This window comes from Syngnathus acus, chromosome 13 (genome assembly GCF_901709675.1).
Source record: "Syngnathus acus chromosome 13, fSynAcu1.2, whole genome shotgun sequence".
Taxonomy (NCBI): Eukaryota; Metazoa; Chordata; class Actinopteri; order Syngnathiformes; family Syngnathidae; genus Syngnathus; species Syngnathus acus.
In genome coordinates this window covers 5,927,634-5,954,397 of record NC_051098.1, presented here as the reverse complement: position 1 = coordinate 5,954,397, position 26,764 = coordinate 5,927,634, and the positions used below count along the sequence as shown (strand labels likewise).

Below are 26,764 nucleotides of genomic sequence, written 5' to 3'. Positions count from 1 at the left end.
ACTCTGGTTTCCTCCTTCATCCCAAAAACATGATGGTAGGTCGATTGAGCACTCCAAATTGTCCCTAGGTGCAAGAGCACTCCAAATTGTCCCTAGGTGCAAGTGCGGATGGTTGTTCGTCTCTGTGTGCCCTGCGATTGGCTGGCAACCAGTTCAGGGTGTCCCCCGCCTACTGCCCGATGACTGCTGGGATAGGCTCCAGCACCCCCGTAGGGACAAGCGGTATAGAAGATGGATGGATGGAAAATAGTAATGTATACTGTATCCAGTATATCTTTATGTTGTTCATTTATTTATTGTTTACATGTACATTCTGTCTGTAAATATCACTTTATATTGTGTGTCTTTACTCATGTCAATTGCAGTGATGTGCACAATGGCACCACTTGGAAATGATCGCTTCCCCCCAAAAAAATCTCACTTGCACCTTTTAAATCTCTTGGCTGTAAACTCAAATGTTTAATTTCTGGCTTATGTTCACACAAGCTGCATGGTACAATTGCTATTAGTTGGTTTGCCTTCTAAGCCTGAATATTGTGATGTTAAAGAACATTTTTAAATAGATAGTAAACAAAACAGCATCTGTTTTATATATAAATATATGGAAACCACTGAAATCTTTTGTATGGATTTTCATTTGCACTATATTTACCAAATGGCTGGTTAAAGCCATGTTTTTTTATTTCCTTCTTTGGGCTACTTGTGATAATAAGGAAATAATGTCGGTTCAGGTTGATTAAATGATGCAAGACACTGATTGAGCCTTTTAATATGTTAACGTACAGGAAAATCTATCCTCTTGTAATCTAACTGGACTTGGTTATTAAAATGAAACATTTTACATCTTTCATGCTAATTTTTGATTGATCATCTGTGGTGAAAGTTTTATAGAGTAGGATTTAAACTTTCAAGATATGCATGTCCAGTTTGAATGCCACGGAGGATAGAGTTGTCCTGTGTTAGCTTCTTCAAGGATGTGATGTCCCAACTCTGCTTGCTGCCTTGCTCAGTGGTCCTTTGTCAATCATGTTGTGTGTCGTGTCTGATGGCTTGTCTGCGATCACCGATCATCTTTTGCCCAAAGTAGAACTTTTGCCTCTTCAGTAGTCTTTTGGCTCAGGGCCGTCAATTTCCTGGTTTTCTTTAACCATGAAGTCGATCCAGAACACAGTAGTAACAGACGTAAAGAGCACGTGATCAGTCGCTTCCTATTCAAAATTGCTTATTTATAGCAAACCATTCCACGGTGATGTGTTACCAGTGTACTAACTCTAATTCTTATGTGAGCATGTCGATGATGTCTCGGTGAGGACGATGTGATGATCAATTAGAATGTTGCCGCAGCACTTCTTTGCAAAGGATCAATACCTCTGATCAATGCTGTGCCTTTGTTGTAAGCTAGCCTTGCCAACACTTGAAAATGAACTGATTTCCTGATTATTATTTTTTTTTGTATCATACACGCAAGCCTGATTTCAGTGGGCTGAATATCATGTTTATATAAGATTTTCTCCTTGTCCTTTGCTTATATTTATATTTTCCTGAGCTTCACTCTCAAGTTTTGATATATTAATATTCTAGTTCTTTTGTTGTCTTATTTAAGTTTTACACAAGCTGTGAAAACAATTCTGCACTTTAAATCCTGAGCGTGAACATTCGGACTCTTGAGGAGACGAGTGTTATTTTTTCATTTTACTTGTTGTCACGGCTTAAAATAAAATTGTTGCTCCTTAAAGAAACCAGTGAGTGTTGATTTCTAATAACAATGCCATCACCAATGCCTACATACATAACATATTGTAATTATTTCTAATGTCCAACCTTTTCCTTTATATACACTTCTTGACCTGGGTCATGGGTGCGCTGGAGTCTCTCCCAAGTGACAACACAATTTGCAGAGTTATTTACACTCCATGTCCAAAACAACAAAAATAAGAGAACAGCCATACTTCACTTCAACCACAAGGTGTCGCTATTTAAAAAGCTTAATTTGTTGCACCTCACAGGGTGCTTTTTGCACTGCGATTTTTCATCGCAATTTACAAATTCTCGGCATGGCTTAACTGAGACGCTTGATTGTTTTTCTTTTTTTTTTTTTACACGGGCCGCAATTGATTTTTAGAACAGATGGGCCAGGTCTTTTATAGATGAGTTAAATACAACATAAATTAAATTTTTAAGTAAAAGATGAGCAATTGTTTACTAAACATTGACTTGCATTTTTGCTATTTATGATCATTATTAACAATCATTAATCACAGTTTATTCCACTATTTTATATTTTCAATAAATAAATGATTATATGTAATCAATAAACCAATGTATGAGCTCTATGAACCCCCAACCTGCTGCCAGACTACAAAAACATGTTTTACTTGACAATAAATAAATAATAATGATAATCCAAAAACACGTATTCTCTTATTTTCTCCGGTACATTTTTGCATGCGTGTGCACGTGACGCTTTACGTATCGTGTGCACGTGCAATTGTTTTCATTCCGACGCAGCTGCGGCGAGCGCCTGTGTCCCGTGACGTCATTTGCCCTGCAGAAGGCAAGCGAGCAAGTCAGTCAAGACTCCACACGCACTCACGCACGCACACACGGAGAAACGAAGAGGACGGGTTTGTCTGATCGGACACGACAAGTGTCAAGCTCTTTACGGCTGTATTTGGAGCGACCAAACAAACGAGTGAGAAGAACGACGAAGAGGAAGAAAACGAGAGAAAAAAAAGGGAGAGAAGGTTGAAGTGGAAGTTAACGCGATGGAGTACTCGTCCAGCCGCAGCCGCCTTCTTCGTTCCGTGATGTTCAACCACGGTAAGTGATTGCCCGTCTCGTGTTAATGATCCCTTTAAATGGTGTCACTACGGGGGCCAACGATGAGTCAACGCTCCTTGGGTACTGTTGTCATCATTATTCAGGTGTTTCAGTCTGCCCTACCCAAATCCTCCAAAAGCATGGCACTTTCCCCCTGTAATCCCCCTGCAGTTATGCAAGAGTAAGAGCGACGTTCAGCACACTAAACTATTCCGAGAGCAAAGCTCTACTGCAACATTCAGGGCTGCAGTGGGATATTGTACAAGTGTGCAGAAAGGCTCTGCTTGTGCAGAAAGACTCTGCAGTCATCGCCAACACAAGAGAGTTGTGTTTGCTGGTAGCATCACTCAGTACAATAAGATCTGTTCTTGATTTGAGCCCAATTTGTTTGCTCTGAATGAGTCATGGTGGTCATTCTGATGAATTGATTGGGAAGACAAACCTCCCATGTATAGTGAATCCCCGCTATGTTGCAAATTCTAAGCTATTTTTAAATAGGTCTTCACTGTGGGCTATACTACAAAGGCAACCATGAATTAGAGCCATGTGCTGGCAGCACTGAGGCAGAGAAGGTCCCGAATGAATGTCTAGCAATAGTCCCTGCAGAGCAGAATAAATGCCTCTCAGTATTGTTGTATCCTCTGTTTGTTTGTGTCCCAGCTTCCATCTTGCTGTAATGTTTGTGTTCATTTCTGTTGGCCTGTCCAATACGGTGTTTGTACATTAAAAAAGCGGGCATGATCGCTAGATGAAACTACTTGTATGCTTTGGTGGAATATTTCGGTGTTTGAGGATACAATGTTTAATTTTCTTTCGTTTTATGTGTCAGTTTTACAGTAAGTGTCAACTGTGTGTGAGTGGCAATGGGGTCTACAAATTTGTGTCAACTTCAAATTTGAAGTTGTGCAACCCCTTGTAAGTATGAGCGAATTGAACACAATTTATGGGACAAATACCAATTAGTCATTGAAGAAATCCTAGTCAACTTCCTTACTACTGTCCTTAAGCAAGGCAAAGTTGTTTGTAGATGAGAAGTCTCATGATGCAGGGGCGGACCGAGTCACGCTGAAACGTACAAGGGAGGTAGGTGATGGTTGGATGGAGGATAATGTGGGAGATGAACAGAGCTGGAACCCAAAGTGTGGGCAGAGATTTCCGCAGAGTTGTATCGGTTAGTCATGATGGAGATGGACACAAAATAAACGCTCAGTTAATATTGGTTGTTTTAACGTCATGGATTGAGTTACATGAGTGAGGTTCATATGATCACGAGATTACATCTTAGAAATGCTGACTCAAAGTGCGTTTCATGTGTATGTCGGCATCTCTCTTCTCTGCCGATTCATTTTTGTGGGCCTCAAGATTTGACGTCTTAGTGGTATGTTGAATTGTTAGTTTTTACATGTCTGGCTTTTGGGTGTGTTAAGAGGGCTGGGACTACTACTCCAGAAAACGTTTTGACGAGGATTAAATGTGACATTTAGTTCCACACTTGAGACATGAATCTTTCTATCTACCTGCCAGAAAACACTTGCAATCAAGAAAGTGGTCTTGAAATCCAAAATTGAACTCTACATAAATAAAGTAACACATTTGCTTTTAGCTGTAATCATTTTTAAAAAATGAAGTGTTGCTGGAAATGGCAGCCATTAAGGAGAGAGATCAGTGTGGACTGGTGGCACAGTGAGCAGCAGCATTCTAAGATGAGACCATCCTTGCATGCCGTCTGCGGCTGCCTGACAGAATCGCCGATGGAGGATCTGGACATGTAGTTCGAGGGAGGAACAGGCGGCGAAAGAAACAAGCCGAGCAAATTGCCACCGTAGAGCAGCTGTGGAATGTCATATGCACCGCATGTGTTGGGTGTTGCTTATAAAATGTTGGCAAGTATGATGGTCGTATGTTTCACTTGGTTGACATGTCATCTTCAAAAATGAAAATGATGCTTCCGGGCGTTTTACGAAAATGTATATGCCGCTAAAACAATGCCTGCCAGCTATCGCAAAGTGGCATTTGAGTGGTGATATTTCTGTGGGGCCAAAGCAGTTCATCGACCAGCCTCCACATAATGACAACCTGCACAAAATGTTATGTTGCCTCTACAGTATTTTGAAACGACTTCAAGTAACAAAAAATATTTGATCTATTCCTGCAAACTACGTAACTTTTTGTGAACTTAATGTTTCTGCTCTCATCCCATGTTGCTGAACTCTTTGGATGTGGATCCACAAATCTGTTTCTGCTCCAACTCCTGACCAGACGAGGAGGTAAGAAATTTTTACCTAATCCTGCCGCTTGATGGCCAGAAAAAGCTGGAAAAAAATGGCAATGACTGAACCTGCCACTCTTTAACACTGAATGATAGCCAAGTCTTGTAATTGTTTTGCAACCAAAGTATGTATTTGCCTCAACTGACAAAGGTGTGTTGTCAAAGCCCAGATTTTCTTGTTCCTCATTAGAGAAGGTGACATTCTGTTTGTGGGTGTGTCTGCTGAGTTTGTCTTCCTGCTGACTTGTTGTATATTTGGTTCTAGTTCACTCAGACAGCCAGCAGTGTTGCAGTTGGGTGGTCATCTTTGGAGTGGGTAGCAGCCCACTGTCACCTGGCTGTCAAGCCTGCCCTCCCCACCCGCTTCCTCACTCCATGATGTCAAAGCTTGACAGCTGTGTTTGGGCCCTGGATGGGTAGCAAAGGGGGGGTGTTTGTTTTTCTAACCCGTCGGAGTTTCGCAGGTGGGTGGAGAGGAGCCGCTCTATATGGCTTTGACAAATGCACTCTTTTCTCAGCTGGATAACAACGCTTTGTGACTAAGCGGCCGTGTCTGAGCAAGGAACGCGAGCTAATATGCTAGCTTTAGTCCGTTTACAGCATTCCAACTCAATGGCCCATCAAAATCACCTTGGCCAGTCCAGGGTTTGGTTTAGATTTCACCTGACGTCCTCCGAGACTGGCCGACATGGTTTGAATGGTGGACCCAGATTAGTTCCATTCTTTTTGGTGTTGAATAAAATAAGCAGTGAAAAGTTATTGTTTTTGCACTCAGAGTCAGTTCGCATGACAGTGTGACACTCTTTGCTCTTGATATTTGGTTACATAAATAGATGTCCAAGTCTAGATGAATTCAACAGATGCTCTCTCATTAAACAAAACATCTCTCCTCTGAAAGCAATCACTCAATCCAGCCGGACGTAATGGAGGTGCCCTTTCCTGTACCAGTCAACCAGTGGATGAAAACCAGAATTGTGGGTGTGGCTGGTTGTCATGTCCTCAAAAGCCTTACAGCAATAAACACACATACATTACTTTGTGTGACAGGAACAAAATATTTGGTCTTGGGACTTTATGGATTTCCTACAAGATGTTTTAGTTTGCTTGTTGACACTTCTCACTGCTAATCTTGGCGCTAGTTCATTCTAAAGCTGTTTGATGGGATTGGGGTCAGGTTGTCAAACTCATCCAAGCTTGGCTTTGGATGTTGCTTTGTGCACTGGAGCGTAGTCGTGCTGAAAAAGAAAAGGGCTTTCCCCACACTTTTTCTACAAACTTAGTTATACGTGCAACAGTCTGCAATGGTTTGAGTGAGCGGGGGTCCCAGAGACATAATACTGTGCTTTTTGCCAGCTTTTGAAGTGAAAAACATGCAGAAGAACAGCAGTTGTCTGTGCTCTTTGCCACACGTTCACAGTGATGTGCTCCGCTGTGGCTTTTGCTCAACTATCCATTAACTTCCCTCTGCCTTCATTTGCTGCCGCCCACAGCATCCAAACTACAGTCCATTCGATATATATATGCCAGACAAGACTTGGACTTTATTAGCCTATTAGCTTGCTAACAAAATCTTCCCTGTCTACACCAGTTTTTCTGTATTTGTACTTGTCGACCATTAGTCATCCTTCAAACTGGAATAGCAGAATTTACACAAATGCAACACCACACCCTTTCAACGTCACTGACATTGCATCGCTGAACCATCACACACGGCCAGTGTTGATTATGAGGAAAACGCCACCTATGATTAAACCAAGGAAATGATCATTCACATACCACACTCCTGCAACAACTCAAGAGTTTGTCAAACGACAACTCGCAGTTCCTCCATACGTCGGGTCATATTTGTAGCAAGTCCCGACTCAACTGCAGTGGTGCAGTTAGCGATGCAGACTGTTGGCATTGGGATTTTGGGCCTGCGGCATTGGCTCTGACAGCCGGCCCTGTGGGCTCCTGCACTTTGATGAAAGGACAAACAATCGGGTTAGGGAGCAAGCACGCTACACTTCAATGAACACGCCACCACTGTAACAACAAGGACATGGTCAAAGATGAATGTTTCAAGAGGGGGGGGGGGCGTACTTGTGTGTTCACTCTTCTTGTCAAGACATTTGCCAAAACTATTGCACTATCCTGTCTGTGTGCTACCAACCAGAAGTTTCTATCCCTAAACCCTTCTATGTTTGACTGCTTTTTTTTAATTCGTTAGATCAAAGGTCAAATTGTACCAATTTCAGAAATATAATTATTTCATACAAAAAACTGTATTACCTAGACAGGCAAGCTCCTTAAATATAATTTTAACATTCGTATCTGTCATGCAAGTGTAAGAAGAAATTAACAACCATAACAACATAGATTCAACATTCCGTCCACTCAAGCTTCTTGTCCCCATGTCTTCATCAATCCAGATGTCCCACTCCAGCCCAAGCTATTCTAGCCTCAGCATTCAGTCGAAATTCTGGTCAGAGGGCAACCTTGGAAATTCCTGTGAAGCCTCATACAGAAGATGTAGCTCTTGCCAAGCCCCCCTCCCGCTATAAATAATCCCAGCCCAGTTCCCATGGCCCCCCAACTGATTCCTACCGCTCAGTTAGCAAAGCACAAATGCTAGACTTGCATCAGAGAAGCACATTATCTTTTCTACCAAAGCCAATTTGCAATCTAAATGAAAGCAATAAACTGCATGAGGTCATGATAGAAGCTCCCCAACTTGTCCACCCAGTGTGAAAGAACAATGCACTCCTCACACATCACAAGAAGTTCAAAGATCCAAGAATCTGTTTTTTATATTTTCTGAGGTTGTGGCTGGAAATGACCTCACATTGAAATTTACACCTTCACTGTGCTTTTCTTCCCTTCACACCCACAGTCCAAGCCCACAATGTTCAAGTATTTATAGAATATATTGACAGTCAGATTCCATTCGTGACCTCTAAACATTCTGGAATTACACTCAGTTCTAAATTGTTAGGCCTGGAACGTGGAGCTCGCGCTGAGAGATGGATAGACAATTTCAGCACTTGACAAGAGATTGAAAGCCAGCTGTGGAAAATTCCTAGTATCCCTATCTTAGATCTTGGATGATGCTACATGTCGTTAACATAAATGTGCAATACAGTATTATACAAAAAGATGCAGAATGCCTGTTTGGTACAGACTTCAGCAAAAAAAAAAAATCATACATATTCTTTCGGACATTCTCTACAGCAAAATCATGCAGCTGCATGGCACAGTGAATCAGGGAACCTTCATTTTGTTTGTAAGTATTCAGTAAGCATTTACCTTAACTTGATAACAATGATGATGGTGATTGTAATAATATTTTTCATTCAGATTCCTGCACGGTCTTTCATTGTATTCTTGACATATTTTATTGATTAATTGAAATCACGTAGTTTACAATACATTTTCCCATACTATAAACTTAGTACACTTAGTGTACATCTCCGAGTTCGATTACAGTCAGATGTGCTCGGACCAGGCAGACGTCAGCTGCAGCTTCTTTCACTCCCTGAAGAAACTATGTCCAGATGCTCCCTTGATGCCTCAGGACGGTCAGAGGAAATGCCAGGCAAGCCGAGAGGAAGAGCAGGAAGAGATGGCGGAGATGTAGTGGAAGACGTTTATGTCCCCAGACGACAAATCGTCTGGTCCGCTTCTCTCTCAGTTGATAAGACGGGGAACTAATTGACCTCTGTCTTCGTCCTAGATCTTGGTGTAGAAAAAGGAATGGCGAACTCTGTCATCCTGGGAAAATGAGTCAAGCATGCTGTTGTGCTGCTTAGCTTGCCATATTGTTGTATTGACACCCTCAGCACCAGCAGCTGACAGACAACACGGGCAAAACAAGCGCTGCCCTTGGTGTCACATCCAAGCACGAGTCGCTATGTCAATGAGATCACCTCAACATGCAGAGAGGCCACGACAAGATTATTTTTCAGATTATCTGGGTATTGATTCATGTTTTATGTTACCATCAAATGGAAGGAAGCGTTAGAATGTGGTGAGAATTCCAACATATGGGTCTCGTTGAAAGATCAAAGCAGACGCGGGCCCTGCCTCACTTGTTCGGTTTTTCAGCCGGCCGGCCCTCCCTTCTCTCCTTTTTTCGATGAACTTGGTTTTCTTCTCCTCCTGGGCTTTGCTGGCATCTTCTGATGGAGCGCAAGGGTCTCTCCAAAATCCTCATTGCCACTTCCAGTGATAACTCCCTTGGGCTTGAGGGTTGCTTTCTTTTAATGTCCACGTAAGCGTGCTCACATACCTGTGGCCTGTGTTGACCTCTTTTTTTCCAAACGCTAAAACCACGCCGGGATTTCATCTCTTTCAAAGTGTCTCCACCCTCAACGCCCTAAATAAAGTTTGGGTTACCATTTAAAGTGACGGATTTATGAGAAGGAACAAAAAAATGTTTGTTTTTTTCATCAGTCAGCAACTTTATGCTTACGTGGCAAATTTGTCACTTTTCAACTTATGCATTTTCGGATGATTGTGCAATGTTTATGACTTAACAGTCTGTAGAGCAGGTTGCTGTTCCAGGACTTTTTTTTTTTGTCAACTTCAAATTCAAATCCCCAAGGAGGCAGCTGCTTTCATTTCAGTCTCGTAGTGATACAACCAAACCATAATTGCTCTATTTAAATATGTGTGTCTTCCAGAAAATAACATACTCATTAGCTGCTGCACTGCGTGTGGTAGTTTTAATGACAGGTGTTGACTTCATTTTTTGCCTGCATGTGTGCAGTTTGTTCGCCTTGCAAACCGCCAAATAAGTGTGCATAGAGAGCTTGGCTAGCTATTACTGAGTGCTTGAAAGCGCCACCTCTTGTGTTTAAGTGCCATGAGCAGCTAATGACTTCCTTATTTTTACTGTTTGAAAACCTCTCTAGTCTCCTTTTGAGTCCCAGTCTGAAGGAAGGAGAGTTGAAAAACAATCAGTAGTTTTAGCAGGTCAACCGGTTGCCACGGGTAACATTTTATGGGCTTTGAGGACAGACCACTTTCTGGGCATTTTGTGTATTTTTAAGTGTCTTTTTGACAAAGGAAAGAAAGAAAATTGGAAACTTGCTCTTGATAGCAGCTGGGCCTTGCTTTGAATGCTTTTCCAGTAACTGAACAGGAGAATGTAGGCCACAATCTTTAATGGTTTGAGAATGAACAATGAACTGTTGATCGAAGCACCCAAACGATTTAGTCTACTGTGGCTAATCAGCATTCACCATCACAAAGGGTTTGTTTTCATTTTCAAGTATCAAAAAAAAAAAAAAGACGTTTTAATCTCTCATGACTATTTTCACCATATAACACTAACCTAATTTAGGCAATTGTAGCAATTGTGAATGGGCCACTCTAAGCACACACAAGTGCTCATTTACCGAATGCAGGACATTGTCTATCTTTTGTTGCCCTGTGAGATAACATTTCAACTGATCTGCAACAAGCGCTTATCACAATTTTCTGTAGCGCTTTTGTTTTTCAGTGGTTGTGCAGACAAAAGCCTTGTGTCACTCCTCTGAAAGAGCAGTCAGTGTAGCACAGCCCTCCTCTATCTCACTCGACTTTCTTGTTTTGCCGCCCAGTCTCCCCGGGATTTGCGCCAGCAGGGGCAGCAGCATCACGTATGGTTGTAGAGTAGTCCAGTAGATTGAAAATGTTGCTCCCGTTGACATTTTCACTTTGCATCAACAACTTTGTCCACCTTGAGCCAAACTAAAAACAGGGACTGGTGAACAGGGTCCGGGTGCTGAATTGAAAGTCTTCCGCTTGCTAGTGTGTAAGCTATTATTAGATTTAGCCTGAGAATTCCAACTAAGGTCAGCAATCAGATTCCTGCTCTCAAATAGTGGAAGAGAACATGTAGGAAAAGTAGCTCTGTGAAATGATGCATTTTCACATCTGAATTTATGAGGGCAAACCAGTCGTTCCCATGTCTCACTGCAATGTGTGACTACCCACCAATAATTCCCCTCAGAGAGTGACTAATATTTTCAACTTCAGAAATGCATTGATTTTGATGATATACACAATTATTTTATTTTATTTGACCCCTTCAGGCAACCGTACCGCTCAAAGCAAGTTGCAAATACCATGAAGATTAGGCGGTGCAATCTTTACTTCCAATTTGATTTTGAATTTAACTTAACTTTTCTCTCTCCATCCAAGTAAGCGGATTGCCAAACACCACCAGCCTCCCAATTCACCAAGCCAGTTATGGAATTACTAGCATGGTGTCTTTTATAAAGTGACTGTCTTTATACCAGATACACGGAAAACAGTGCACATCTGGAGTTGAATTTAAAGCCACACAGGCACACAAACGATCACACCTAAAGCTAAGCAATCAGTCCTCGGTCACATATGGTCTGCGGGAACCCAATATAGCTTCCGTCAGATTAGTGTACCAGCTGTTGCTCTGTGGCTCATTCGTGCAGCATCAGGGTTCGAAAAATGACATTGCTATCACGTTTTTTTTTTTAAAAATCTGCCTTGGCTTGTGTTTTTTTTTTTTTTGTCTATCATATACTTTACTTATATTGAATTGTTGAAGCTTGACTGTTGGATCCAGCCACTGTGTGTGACATCAACATGCTACTTTTAGTTTATAGTGTTTGTACAGCACTTGGAAAATCAGTGGGATGTTCTGAAAGTGCCACAGTGCTGCTATATACCAAAGAACATTTTATTTGTAAAACTCCTTCCAGTTATGTCCTCTTGGCTTATATTGTGACCATTACAGCCATATTTAACTTTGTAACTGGAGGGTTGAATTAAAGTATGGAATGTGAGCTTTATGGCTGCTCTTCATTGGCAAGTCACTCATTTTTGTCCTTTTGGGGTCATACTTGCAAAGGGGTGGTTTGTGTGTGTGTGTGTGTGTGTGTGTTTGTGTAACGCCAAAGGGGAATACTGTTCTCCCACTCTTCTCTCAATTTTGAGTCTGAAACCTCTTCGATTTGTCCTTCACATAACCAGCCATGGTGCCATCGTCCCTGCCAAACAATGAATCCTTTAAACATATATATCTTAGCAAGAGAAGGCTCACTGTCCCAATTCAGCTGAATAACCATTTTTTTACCAGTAGTTTATCCCATTCAGCCTGTCAATGTTCGGATACACTCTGTCAATAGCGACATTTTGGCTGTGAGAATCTCTTGGTGGCTGAGAACAATGAGGACATGTTGGTTGCTTCTGGAAGACAGATGTTGTTTTCAAATAAACAATAGTCTACATATGGAATTCAACCGTTTAGATGTTAGTGGAAAGCAGCTTGTTAAACCACTGTTGGTGCAGACTTCGTAGTGGTGGAGCAGCCCACTTCCACACAAACATGTGAAATAAAGCATTAAGCCCAATGGCTGCTGTAAAACCTGCGCACTGGACGCATCTATTCCTCTCCAGTATCTTTGTCGACCACTTATCTTGCAAGGCGTATCCCATGTGACTTTGGATGAGAGTGGGGGAATGAATACTCTATGTGATTATAAACAACTATTTGTAGTCACATTCACACTTATGGGTGAATTTAGAGCCTGAGATGAACTTTAACCCAAACAGTTGGATGGAGTTGCTCAACCTTTGCTTTCTAGCTCCACTAATACGCTTTTCTCTGTGGGTTTTACATGTGGAGCAAACTTGAGGGGAACTTTTGTTCCTCACATGTAATGAACTGTAAACCTCCATCTTTGCCTGCCCTAAGGACTGCTGACTGCAGGTTCCTAATCTGCTTATGAAAAAGTAATGAATGTGAGAATAATTGAGCTGCTTAGGGTTTGTTTCCACGCAACTTGGCACCTTTTGCGAGGCAGGAAACTCATTCCAGACACTGATGTAATTGCTCATATTGAATCTGCTCGAGGTACAATTCACACACTGTTTCAGCAAGATCTGAGACTGATTTTTTTTTTCTCGTCAGCCACATTGTGATAAGACATTACACAAGGTGGTTTTGTGTTGTTATAACATAGGACTTGGATTGGCTGCTTGGAAAGGCTGAAGTCAGGCCATTCACCAGCACACTGATTTCCTTTCTCCAGAGCAAGTCAACTTTATGTCATTATTTACAGTATTTTTGCATGTTTTACCTTTTGTTCCTCGGGTGTTTCTTTTCCCAGGCTCCGCTTCCCTGAATATTATCACTATTGGAGACACTACAGATGTTATTATAAAGTCAGCCAGGCATTTGGACTGTGTAGAACCAACTAGTGATAACCGGGGTTGCCCCCTATATTTCCTTGAGTCAGGTAGTAAATTAACAACGAATTGAGTTGTTCTTTTTAAAATAGTTTACAATGGGATGGGTGAAGTTCTCGCTCAACTCCGACCCGCATAAATCATCCAAGCAGAGATGTTTATCTCTGCTTGTTGCAGGCAACTAGTTCTCTTAATTTTGCGTAGGTTTAGCTATTCCGACATGCTGAACTCAAACAACTTTGAAAGTTATAAAATTGCATGTGTATGGTACTAGGGTAATTTAATCAGAATTGACTTGAAACGCATACTGTGCCATTTGACATTCTGTGCATGCTTCTGCTAATGATGCAGTGCAGTGCAGTGCAAAGCAGTCAGAATAGCAAGACATTCAAAATTGCAGTTCATGACTTCTGAGTTCAGATGGCCGGCCTTGCTGTTCTCGCTTTGGATAAGGATGCTAAATGAGCCTTAGACAGATTGTGTGCTGGCAGGTGATCACACTCGGCAGGAAGGGTGCATGTGCGTGTCAGGCTCGGCCACAACAATCCACAGATGGATAGACTCAAACTCAAAAAACAAAGCCTGCACCCCGTTTAATCTCAATAAGACTTTTTAGCCATCAAGCGGAAGTCCCCCCCCTCCCTCCATACACAATATGTGGCTGTGGGGGTGAATGTGAGAAAACGCTTTAACACCTTTCCAGCAGGAATGCTACTGTGTGATCTTGATAGAATAGAGCAGGAAGTGTAGGAAGTGTAAGTAAGGGAGATTCTAGTCTCCCGGCTTGTTGCTATTGTAAAGCAATATTTGTGTTCCTACAAAGGTGGTGGAAGTTGAGTGGAGAGCACATCCACATCCACTGCATTGTATACTTTGCAGCCAGGCAGATCCCATCTACACAAGCTATTCACTCTGAGAATGTGTTGTCTGCATAGTTTTCATACTTTATATGCATGCTGCCCAATGCTCAGATGCAGATGACTCTCACATTCACATTTTTCAACTTCTGAGCAGCAGGTGGCACTGTCCTCCATTTCCTGTACACTCCCTTTTGGACGAATGGACAAGGCTGAGCTTTAGCTCCAAATGAGTCCCACAAACTCGATAATCAAAGAGGTGCATATTGGAACATTGGCACTTGCCACTCGAGGGTTTCGCTGCGGTTCAGTGGAACTCCCTTGCTGTCTTGGAACCGGACCACATCATCTTACAATGTAAGCCAGTTGCAATATGATCCCAGAGCCGCAGACACAGAATGACACTGTCTTTTCCATCTCGGACCCAAGTGGGTGTGCGTTAGTTCTCGTGTGTGTGTGGGCACTGTCAGCCTTTTTAGGCAATCTGCGGTAATCGCCGTCATGAAGGCCAGATAAGGATGAAAGTAGACCGGAAGTAAGATCTCCTCTTCATTCACCCTCTTACGTCACTGTCACTTCTTTGTCTGTGTCAGAAAGCAGTGTGATTGGTTCACGGTGCCTTTAGCAACATGTTTTTTTTTTTTTGCTGACTGTCCAATTTGTGTTGCACCTCATGTTAGTTATTACAGCAGCACACTTGGCGCACTTAAAGGAGCTCTTAAGATTGAGATCAGGTTGCTTTTGGTTCTTCCTCCCATGGGTTCAAAATGAATCCTCAGCAGAATTCTACTGCTGTGCTTGTCCCTTTGCGCTTAAACAAACAAGATAAATACACAATTAGAGCTTTCCAAACCACTTCTGCTAAAATTGTCCCAAAAGCACTTGGTTGTCATGCATTGTTTTCTGTCTAATGTGTCCTGCCAGTTTTGTTATTGTAATCTTGCATCAAGAGTACATTCTTGTCCGACATAGATTCCTTTAACCAGTTTGTGAAACTCATGAAACCCAAATGCAACGTGCACAGATCTTCTGAAATGAATGTTGGAAGCATCAAATATTTATTTTCGTCACCTCTTCTCTTTGAGCACGCACACATACCGTAATTTTCGGACTATAAGTCGCACCGGAGTATAAGTCGCACCAGCCATAAAATGCCCAAAAAAGTGAAAAAAAAACATATATATGTATATAAGTCGCTCCTGAGTATAAGTCGCACCCCCACCCAAACTATGAAAAAAAACGCGACTTATAGTCCGAAAATTACGGTAGTTATTGTGCTACTGTGGGCCTGGTACGGCCATCTGGGGGTGTCTGTGCTAGACTTTGTAGGGGAATGCTGCTGCGTTCTGATACGATGAAACTTTCCTTAGTTTTATGCTTATTTTTGTTGATTTAAAATGATTGTTTGAAAATGTAGAACCGTAACAGAAATTGAAAATCACACCACCTATATGTTCTTAATATGACTTGCAAGGCAGATTGTACATGAAGTCTGGAGAGATTGTGAAGGTTGACGTCACACAGAGACTTACTGGTGCTTTTCAAACAACGCTGGCATTCACTCAGAGCGCACATGGCTGACTTGACCACCTGCCGCTGGCCTCGCCACAAGAGAAGGACCTCACTGGCATTTAGCTCGTGTGCTCCCACTTTTGTTTTCATAAAGCAATTCTTCATAGATTTCTGTTCCTGATGCTGCTGGGAAGGTCATTCTTGTCTCAAAGTCGTAAACATCAAATAGCGACCGTATCGCCGGTGTCCATAAATAATTTAGCACGCACTGAATCGTAGTATCGTGATCATTGTTGTGGGATTGCAAATGAGTCAGTCAGCTGCGTTTCCTCCAGAGCTGAAAACTGCTTTCATCGCAGACCTTCACTCACAACATATTATATAGTTGGGTAACGACTTTTGGCAGCTTCTGCTTGCATTTCCCATGTCATAGAAGGAGCATTAGATGTAGGCCTCCCCTTGAGAGCTGCCACAAATCATCGTCTATCAGCAGCGCTGCAGCAAAAGCCCACTGCCACCGTCCAACAGTAACAAGGCACCGCAGTCAACCTCGCAAGTGGTTTATTTTTGAATTGGGCTTCTCGTCCCTCCATTGTTTCTCAGGGCCCATGTGGGAGTCCCATCATAGCATTTCTACACGCTCCACGTCTCTTCTCTCTATTGGGACACCAGGCGATTAAGCCTAAGGGAACTGGAAATGCAAGAAAATATGGAGTTGGTCCTCTGATTGCAACTAAAACAGTTTCCATTCAACTGTGAATGTTTTCTACATGGTCAACGATTTCTATACGCTCCACGTCTCTTCTCTCTATTGGGACACCAGGCGATTAAGCCTAAGGGAACTGAAAATGCAAGAAAATATGGAGTTGGTCCTCTGATTGCAACTAAAACAGTTTCCATTCAACTGTGAATGTTTTCTACATGGTCAACGATGTACCTATGAGATTTCTGTCACTACCTCTCTCCATGATTTGAAGTATTTAAGAAGAGAGTGGTCCATTTCATTTTAATTGGATTCAGAGCATGGATTTCCTGGGATGAGCAGTTGACGACTTGTAATTGTCACATGATATCCTTGGTGGTGTTGAGGTAGAATTGTTGACTACCAATTTTTGTTTTTAGGTTCGTTAGACCAAATATGAGCAGCATACAACAATAGGAAGACCCTTTTTTCTATTATTGTCGTGATATTTTTTTTTAGGCCTGAGCTCCTGAACAGAAACATACTTAGCATCTAATATTAAGTGTTTCATTAATCACTCATAAAATTAGGCCATTTCATTATTAAGTGGAGCTTAAATGCCAGTTGCTCCAAGTAAAGAAAGCTTAATTGGTCCATGTCTCCGATGAGACTGGCCCCAGTGGGAGTCTGTTGTTGCCTGCGTTCTGATTAGATAGTTTGAATTTGTCCATTCTAAATGTGATGACCGCTGTCAATATTGTCTTGAGCATTGTGGAGACTTTTGTTGTGAAGTGGCTCAGGTTTTGCTTGCTTAATTGCTTTGTTGAGCCTGATATGTTGCCCTTAGTTTGAGGCATTGGGTTTGTTCTGGTCGTGTCGTGCTTAACATGAGAAATGCGTATTGAGTTTTAAAATATGGGTTATTGATTTGGTGTAATTATTTACACAGTTTATTTTAATGAGAAAATGTTTAACAACAATTAAGCGTTTTGTTATTCTGCAACAAAAAGTGCTGACTGGTCACTGCATCATTTTTGTTCTGTTTGAGCAGTGTGAGCTAAACACACAAACGCATTTGTGTGAATTTTGACTTGATCCCTGTATGTTTACATCACAATAGAGGCTGGAATAGAAGACGACCCACATTTGTTAGTCAGACAATGTTAGAAAAGTGTGGCATACATTTCCATACAAATGAGCGCTTCCTTAATTGTTAATGTCCTACACAATTATGTTGGCATATAAATAGTTTGTAGGTAGTTCATGCACTTAATTAGTAGGTTCATTAGCATCCCTGTAATGTATAATTTAGACTTGATGAATTAAACAAAAATGGGTTTAGTAGCTCATTTGAATAGCACGGTGTGTGTGATAACAGCAAAGTGTGATGTTTGTACTGGACACTGCCGCAGTGATGGATCTCATCAATGTGTGTGATCAGTATCCCGGGGGTGCCGAGAGGGTCGATGGCCATGTAGGACGCGACATCCGGTGGTGGCGATGTATAAATTCTGAGGCTCATACCTCCGTTTCCTGTTTCCTGCTTGAGGAGAAGCTTGCGGAGGGAAGCGAAACAGAAGTTCGAAAGCTCTCGTAGATCTTCAGTAGCCTGCGTGAGAAAGCGCCTGCTTCTGCACAGAGGGTGAGCAGGATTGGGTCATCTTGTTTGTTGTGGTGTGACTTTGATCTTTCAAGTATTCATCTTTACTGAATTAGCAGAAGCCTACATCAAGGGTGTGATGTGTGAACAGCATGGATTGTTTGTGCACTAAAATGAAATTAGCATGCAGTAAATATGAATTATGTTTACTTTTGGCTTGACCAAATCCATGTTTGTATGTATCTAGGTCACACGACTGAGTGTGTTGGGCATTGATCTCTCAGCTGTGGTTGTAGCACAGAAAAGCAGGTCACTCATTTCCTAAAGAGTGCAACTGTCAATTGCACCACATGCCCCAAAGCTGTGGATGGCTGCAAAATGACAAGACTATGGAGAGAGTTTGTGTATTGTCAATGATGTTTTTTTTTTTTTCCACCTTCCTTTTTGTTCTTCTCCGTTTTGCCCGATCATGATACTCTCACTCAATTCCTGGTTCTCCAACCATGTGCTCTTGACCCTTCTTTTCCGTATTAAACCATTCCACGAACATACTCCCTTCTGGTTGAAGATTGCAGAGTTCACTTTAGCCCCACTTGCAATGGAGGACAGTGACCATGAAATGCCGTCGTCATCAGACGAGCGGGACTCCTATCCCGTCCCCCCACATCCAAGTGGGGAACTTGATGTGGACCAGGTACCGCTCACTGCCTGCCTAGTCACTTACACTGCCAATGCGAGAACAAAAACGACCGTCAGAAAAACGAGACACAAGAATATCGGATCTCATTTGATTGTGTCGGTTCACATAATCAAGTGTCTCCTGAGTGTTGATCAAACATCAAGCCTTTTTACAAATAGAGCAAATCAACCTTTATTAATGACTCAGCAATAATATGTAAATGTGCGTGCAAGTCATCACATGGGCCACTCTGTAGCCGAGATGAAATGGGCTGATGGCTCTCTTGTGGCCTCTACATTATTCATCTTGGTTGAGTGGCAGCCAGCAAGCCATCAGTCTTTGGTAACTGGAGCCGAACACGAGCGTTTGTGAGCCTTCTATAGACTGTACGTCAACTCGGACATATAGCATGAAAAAAAAAAAAACTGAAATTAATATTGACGTTTAACTAATTGAATGAACAAGCGCATTGAAAAGCGCAGAAGTAAATATGCTTGATCATGAAATTCCCAACACTGTGCCTGCCTTAGTAAGATGGCAAGGTCTTTGTACTTTACCTCCTCTCAAAAAGTAACACTTGCCATCTACCACCTCCTTCATCTACCCCCTTCTGTTCCTCCTCATTCAACCCCCCAACTCGTCTAGCGTTCCAGCCACTCCGATGACTCCGAGGTGGAGAACATTTTGCAAGAGCCCTGCTGTCATGTAGAACATGAGCACCTTGAGCATGAGCGTGACCACAGTCCACAGCAGCTCCATCATGGCCAAGAGGCTCATGATGCAGACGGGGAAGCTGAGGGCCAAGAGCGCCCTCACACCCCGTCCGGTTTGCGCCCCCTTGTGGCGGGAAGGGCCCAGTTGGAGTCAGGTTGCGAGCCCAGTTTACCGCCAAGCGTGGACTTTGACTTGCCCTTTCCCATCAGTCCCTCCCGACCCAAAAGTCCGTGGGCCCGTTTTGACCCTTACAGCAATAATGAGGTAACATAGCGAGAAGACGATATCTGTCTGTGTGTGTGTCTGTGTGTGTGTGTGCGTCAGTGTGTGTGTAGTTTAGAAGCTGATTGTTGTTCTGGTGGGGTAGGAAGTGACTGTTGCTTTGTGTTGCTGGTGCCGCTGTGCTTGTGTTGACTTATTCACATACCAAACATTCTCACCAAAAGACCCCATGAAACAACCCACTTAAGTGCCCAATTCTCTGAATGCAGTGCATCCTAATTTCCTTTTTTTCTTTTCAGGATCAGGACAAGGAATATGTAGGTTTTGCAACACTCCCCAACCAAGTGCACCGCAAGTCGGTCAAGAAAGGATTTGACTTTACACTCATGGTGGCAGGTAATGTCTAGTCTCGACTAATCAGCAGCAACATTTGACCATAAACCCAGCACCAAATCTCAATGGGTATTTTCTTGCTTGTTTTCTCCTTATGACCGGACCTGTGTTTCCAGGCGAGTCTGGCCTGGGAAAATCCACCCTGGTCAACAGTCTCTTCCTCACAGATCTTTACAAAGACAGGAGACTGCTCAATGCTGAAGGTGACCATGCACAGTACCGCCTCAATTATTATTCCTCCTTTTAATTTTCAGCCGTGTGTCCTCAAATGTAAGTAAGGTAGCAAGAGTAAATCTGCTCTATTAACGAGTGACCCTCAGGTCAATCAGATGGTCTCAACATGGAATAAGGTTTGATAAATGGCACCTTGTTGACCTTGTTTTGCCAGTAGCAAAAAGTGCCAAGTTGGTGCTATTGGATGGAAAATCCACTTGTGAATTGGAATGTTTGGGAAATCCAGAGTGCGCGCTGCTGTTACTGACCAGCACATTGTTGTTTGTGCTTGTGTCATTCTTTAGAACGGATCATGCAAACGGTGGAAATCACCAAGCACACTGTTGATATTGAAGAAAAAGGAGTCAAGCTGAAGCTGACTATTGTAGACACGCCCGGCTTTGGCGATGCTGTTAACAACACGGAATGGTACACTACACACACAGAGACACAGACACTGTCCGTTTCTGCTGTTTGTTGGGCGCGTGCTCAGAATCTGCTTGTCTCCTCTGTAGCTGGAAGCCAGTGGCAGACTACATCGACCAGCAGTTCGAGCAATACTTTAGGGATGAGAGTGGCCTCAACCGCAAAAACATCCAAGACAACCGAGTGCACTGCTGCCTCTACTTCATCTCCCCCTTCGGCCACGGGTACGAGAAAGCCGCCGCGTCCTTCCCAGGGACGACCGTACCTTTAGTCTGCCCGCCGAGAATGGATCAGATTTGACCCACTTTGGTCACAGCCACTGATTGACCGACATGATTACAAATGAATGCCTCAGCTTCAGTACAGTCACTAGCGTTTCCACTCGAGTAATTGTCTTCAGGTTAATCTCTTCTTCTTTTAGAATCATGCCATAATGTGTATTTAAGGACCACCTCAAAGCTTAAAGTCCTGCTTCAGGGGCGATTCAAAGTCACAGCGGCGGTGAAACTGCTCCCTCTCTTGGCAACTGGTGGTCATTGCACAAGCCAACAGTGAATCATCCTCCTCCCTGCTGCATTAACAGACTCACTTCATTCATACTCGTGTTGTGTTTTGCAGCCTTCGGCCGCTGGATGTGGAATTTATGAAAGCCCTGCACGAGAAAGTTAATATTGTTCCAGTGTTGGCCAAAGCAGACACGCTCACCCCGAGTGAGGTCAAGAAGAAAAAAATAAAGGTGGGGCCGTTGAGCTCTTTCTTGCATAACTGATATTTCGGGGGCTTCTACCTAGCGGCTAAAATGCTTTTGTTGGCTTTACTTGATGTAGATTAGAGAAGAGATCGAGCTATATGGTATTAAGATATACCAGTTCCCCGACTGCGACTCTGATGAAGATGACGACTTCAAGCAGCAAGATCAAGAGTTGAAGGTGAGAGTGAGACCATTTGTGCTGAAGCAGCCACAACGAGATACCTTTTTTCTTTCACTTTGAACATTGCGAGGATGATCCAGCCACACGATGTGATGTTAGGACAGTGCTACGTTGGTGGTTAATGAAATAAAACAGGAGCGTGACCTTGTTGAGCTCCTCTTGATTTAGCAGTTGTGAGTCAGCCTCCACCTCCAGCTCCCTTCGCGCATCATGCCGTGAAGCGTGTCGTGTCTTTGCAGCAGTCTCTCGAAAATATTGCAAAGGCAGAAACGACAAAGAGGAAAGAGAGGGTGACCTTATATTGTACGGACAGAAGTATTGGGATGCATTTAGTAAGGGATTGTTTGCAACGAGGCCTGGTTTCCCAACACGTTTGCCCTTATTGTCCTAACATTTCATTCATTCTACTTATTCCCACAATAAGGACAGCATTCCATTTGCCGTAATCGGCAGCAACACAGTGGTGGAAGCCAAAGGCAAGCGGGTGCGAGGTCGTCTGTACCCTTGGGGGATCGTCGAAGGTAAGGAACCCCCCCCCCCCCACCCCCAAGTTCAAAGTTGAGACACCAAATATGCCACATGCAGCTTGAACATGTTGCCATCTTCGCATTGCTCCTTCTGCAGTTGAGAACTCGGCACACTGTGACTTTGTGAAGTTGAGGAACATGCTGGTTCGAAGTCACATGCAGGACCTGAAAGACGTGACCCGGGAGACCCACTACGAGAACTACCGAGCCCACTGCATCCAGAATATGACTCGCATGGTTGTGAAGGAGCGCAACCGCAAGTATGATGCAAACATATTGGAACAATGTTGATTCACATTTTTAGCGATTGCACTAAGAGCTTTGAGATGATTTACTTGTTGGCTAATGATAGACTTTATCAAGATCAGCAAATAGAATATTCCTATTTGAGGTTCATCCTGAGACTTCAGTCCAAAGCCCAACATCCCCAAAAATGGTAGAGTACAAAGTATATAGATGTCAACCAGATTTAATGTTGCACGTGTGTGCATGTGTGTCCCCAGTAAGCTAACCAGAGAGAGCGGCACCGACTTCCCCATCCCAGCAGTGGGCGACGTCACTGACAATCAGACGGAAAAGCTGATTCGGGAAAAAGACGAAGAGGTACGGGCCGCTGACCCCCAAACGGAGTCGCCGCTCCTTCCCGGGCAGCGGCACGCCGATCATGAGCATCGGGCACCGCACGCGTTTGAGATGGAGTTCGGAGGCCACGGCCAGGCCCGCTCCCATTTGGAGGACGAGGCCCTTTAAGGGTCCTCGGCTCTCATGCTATTGCAGCTCATGTTTCAGCAGCAAACATTTTAAATGAGATTGCTTTGTTGATGCTTGGCCACTTCTTTGACTTCTCATGACTGTTTTCACTTTATTTTCTCTATGTTTCTCCTCATATTGGACACGTTCTCACTGTTTGTTCTCGCTCTCCATATTGTTATAAGCTATAATCTCGCTGTTTATCTTCTGACTGGTCTCATACTTGGTTGCACTCCCCTGTCAGTTTCCCATCTGCTGTGTTCTCGTTGGTCCTCGTTCTTTTTCTCACTCTCCATGTTTTTTTGGTCACATTCGCAGTTGGCGTGATTAGATAGTTGTTTCAGCATAGGTAATCACAAAAAATAAGTAGGATCCATATACAATGGAATAAAATTAACTTAATGTGAAGTGTATCACCAATTCTGCTCCAATATTGCAGCCTACAATAATAACAGCAGCATATGGTGAAGTTTGCACATTTAGAATATAAATATTGATGGTTTCGGGCTAAATTCTCTTGTCGTGATTTTTGTAAATGTACAATAATTTTTACAAATCCACACGCTAGGTCACTCCACACCACACGTATGTTATTTTTTACAATGCATTCATGTATGCAATGGCTTACGCTCTTTGACAAGGCATTCATTATTCATGATTGAATGAACATGCTGAATGGGTTGATTTTGGCAGTACAAGGGTTTGGCCAGATGCCAGCGATAAGTTCTGGACCGCCACAATATAATAAGATCATACGTAAATGCTTCTATAAATAGTTTTACCCATCCCACAAGTTTACAAAAGAAATGTTTATTATAGCATAACATCACAATGTTCCTCACATAGTTCTTCAAATAAGAGAAATTCACCTTCTTTTCAATTGAATATTTATTATATGTTTGTCTAACAAACACCCTGCGTTAGCAGAAATTAGCATAGCTTTAATTACAATCCTCAAACAACTGCTACAGCGGCAACACATAAAAAAAACATAAAATAATACCGTAAACAATGAACGGCCATCTAGTGGAGGTTCACGGTTTACGTAATGCTGTCGTCAATTACAGAAGATGATGTTACACTTACCTCTATTTTATCACACCTGATCCAATTTATTCCATCAAATAATAAAAATGCACTATTGTTTCTATGATATCTTTCCTTTGTTTGTTTTTGTGTTGACAAATAGCATTATACTATCAAAATCAAGCATTATGTTAAGAGATATTGGGTGCTGGCACCCACCAGCTACTTGAGTGTGGCGGCAGATGAGGTCATGTGATTGGAATCGCAGTGCTTTATTGATTGAATGTGGCTTTTAGTGCCCACCAGTGTGTGTAACGTGTAATGTTGTGATGTGTCCCATCAGTTGCGGCGCATGCAAGAGATGCTGCAGAGGATTCAGAACCAAATGCACACCAGGAAGGACGCCTACTGACATGCTGCGTCGCCCGCCTCCCATCCCAACCTCATCAACCTCATCAGTGCCCGTCATGAACTCGGCAGGATGAAGCAAGAATGCTCCACTTTGTAAAATATCATTGAGTAAAACCAACAAACAAGAGACACTTGTTCAGAAATTTAAATTAATCAATTTCTCTTGAAACTGTCAAACATTTTTTTGGATATGTTTTTTTTTTTTCTACTTTGGTGCAGGTTATTTTTATTTGTTATTATTACTATAAGTCAACATAAATATATCAAATGTCTTTTCTTTATTCAACACCGAAAAATATTTTTTTCTAAAGATTATCTCGTGAAAACTATTTTGCAACATTGTTGTTTAACCTGCTTTGTATGAGTTGAATGAATGGAAATTGTCGAATTTGATTTCAAGTTGAAATTGCCACCGTGTTTTGTTAGTGGCAACACTTAAACGTGCACCTCACTAAATTTTATTGGAGACGCATTTATTTCAGCATTTTTATTCAAAAGGTGGTAGTGAATTTGCAAACGGCTAAAATCCTAACTACATACATACGTACAGACACACTGAAGCAATTTTGCATTGAAGCAATATCTAATACAGTCATGGTTAATTATGGACTTTGGAATTTAAATTTCTAGCTCACGTTTTATGACAAATACTAACGTTGTCATTTGAAGTTCATTATCTTCGTGCATTATATTATTAATATATTTAATGCTAGTACTCTGAACAATGTGATTACAAACCTCATGTTGTTGTAATTCAGCACAACGTCCTGTTGTCCTCCACCCTTTATTCTTTGGCAATATTTACTTTTGTGTCACATATTGTCGTAGTTAATTTTTTATTTCATGCTTCAAGTATATTTATGTTATAATGTATAAATGCAAATTGAAAGACCGGGGAAAATATGCAAAAACAAAAAAACTAACAAAAAACAATGCTAATAAAAATACAATTATAATTTGAAAGACATGATCATTTGTTTAATTTAAAAAAAAAAAAAGGCCTTACTATACGTACATGGTAATTTTGTAAATAAAAGCCTTACTATATATGGTCATTTTTTCACACAAAAAAAACCTTATGCATGGTCATTTAAAGAAAAAAAAAGCCTTACATACATGGTCATTTATTTAATTAAAAAATCCTTTCAATACATGATCATTTTTTTAAATTAAAAAAAGGTCTTACTCTACATGGTCATTTTTTAAATAAAAAAAAAAGCTACTATAATTATTTTTACTAAGAAAGCCTTAGCCATTTACATGGCCATTTTTTTAAACAAAAAAGGCACTTTTTTAAACAATAAAGCCCTTTACATGGTCATTTCAATTAAGAAAAAGCCTTATATACATTGTAAAAAGAAATTTCACAAAAAATAAAGGGTCATTATTTTAATAAAAAAAAAAGTTTTAGTGTACATGGTCTTTTTTTTTTAACTAAAAAAAAGCATTTATATACAATGTATATAATTGTATACATTGAGGTGTCGAACTCCAGTCTTCGGGGGCCGCGTTCCAATATGTTTTCCAAGTTGCCCTCGTTATACACACCTGAGTGAAAAGATCAGGTCATTTTCACGTTCTGCAGGAGCCTAACTTTTGACACAGGTGCACTTAACGAGGGAATCTTGGAAAACATATTGGAATGCGGCCCCGAGGACTGGAGTTTGACACCTGTGACCTTTGACCATGATATTTCCTTAATAAAGTGGCCTGTTATTAGATACACCTGAAAATGGAGAATATACAGAAACTGATATACATGATCATTTTTTACATGAAAAAAAAGCCTTACTATACATCAGGGGTGTCGAACTCCAGTCCTCGGGGGCCGCATTCCAACATGTATTCCAAGATTCCCTCGTTAAGTGCACCTGTGTGAAAAGTTGGGCTCCTGCAGAACGTGAAAATGAACAAAATCTTTTCACGCAGGTGTGTTTAACGAGGGTACCTTGGAAAACATATTGGAACGCGGCCCCCCGGGGACTAGAGTTCGACACCCCTGGAACTGAAAGTGGAAAGTGCCACACCCGCCCTCACCCCCACTTTCTGATTGGTTGGTTGATCTGTGACGTCTCTTGGACACTCCATTAGGTACACCGCCATTTTCAGGTGTACCTAATAACAGGCCACTTTATTAGGGAAATATCATGGGCAAAGGTCACAGGTGTCAAACTCCAGTCCTCGGGGCCGCATTCCAACATGTTTTCCAAGATTCCCTCGTTAAGTACACCTGCGTCAAAAGTTAGGCTCCTGCAGGACGTAAAAATGAACTGATCTTTTCACTCAGGTGTGTATAACGAGGGTAACTTGGAAAACATATTGGAACGCGGCCCCCGAGGACTGGAGTTCGACACCCCTGCTATACATGATCTTTTTTTTTTAACTAAAAAAAGGCCTTACTATATACATTATGTATTTTTTCACAAAAAAAACAAACATTTTTTTCACTAAAAAATATAAAGGTCATTATTTGAATTTAAAAAAAAAAGACTTACTATACATGAACATTTCTTGAATATTTCCGATGTCCTTCTGTGC

At 41.9% G+C, this 26,764-nt stretch overlaps 1 protein-coding gene across 3 annotated transcripts; it reads left to right on the top strand.

Moving 5' to 3' along the window:
- Positions 1-2,537: 2,537 nt before the first annotated feature.
- sept4b (septin 4b) lies at positions 2,538-25,137 on the top strand. 3 transcript variants are annotated; one of them, XM_037266993.1, is made up of 12 exons: positions 2,538-2,820; positions 5,080-5,087; positions 19,848-19,944; positions 20,058-20,144; positions 20,460-20,583; positions 20,670-20,804; positions 21,199-21,316; positions 21,408-21,509; positions 21,937-22,033; positions 22,137-22,299; positions 22,543-22,642; positions 24,159-25,137. In XM_037266993.1, the coding sequence occupies exons 1-12, from the start codon at positions 2,766-2,768 to the stop codon at positions 24,225-24,227; spliced, it is 1,155 nt and encodes a 384-aa protein (XP_037122888.1). In that variant the 5' UTR covers positions 2,538-2,765; the 3' UTR covers positions 24,228-25,137. The 3 variants fall into 3 exon arrangements, with proteins under 3 accessions (XP_037122888.1, XP_037122889.1, XP_037122887.1); XM_037266992.1 differs by lacking the exons at positions 2,538-2,820; positions 5,080-5,087 and adding exons at positions 18,388-18,627; positions 19,258-19,590; XM_037266994.1 differs by lacking the exon at positions 5,080-5,087.
- Positions 25,138-26,764: the final 1,627 nt, after the last annotated feature.

Bases quoted from the DNA above. Each gene is read 5' to 3' on its own strand.
- sept4b (XM_037266992.1), top strand. From the start codon at position 18,403: ATGATACTCTCACTCAATTCCTGGTTCTCCAACCATGTGCTCTTGACC. The intron at 21,317-21,407 runs GTGGGGCCGTTG...TACTTGATGTAG, and splicing joins TCAAGAAGAAAAAAATAAAG to ATTAGAGAAGAGATCGAGCT. The intron at 22,034-22,136 runs GTAAGGAACCCC...CTCCTTCTGCAG, and splicing joins CCCTTGGGGGATCGTCGAAG to TTGAGAACTCGGCACACTGT.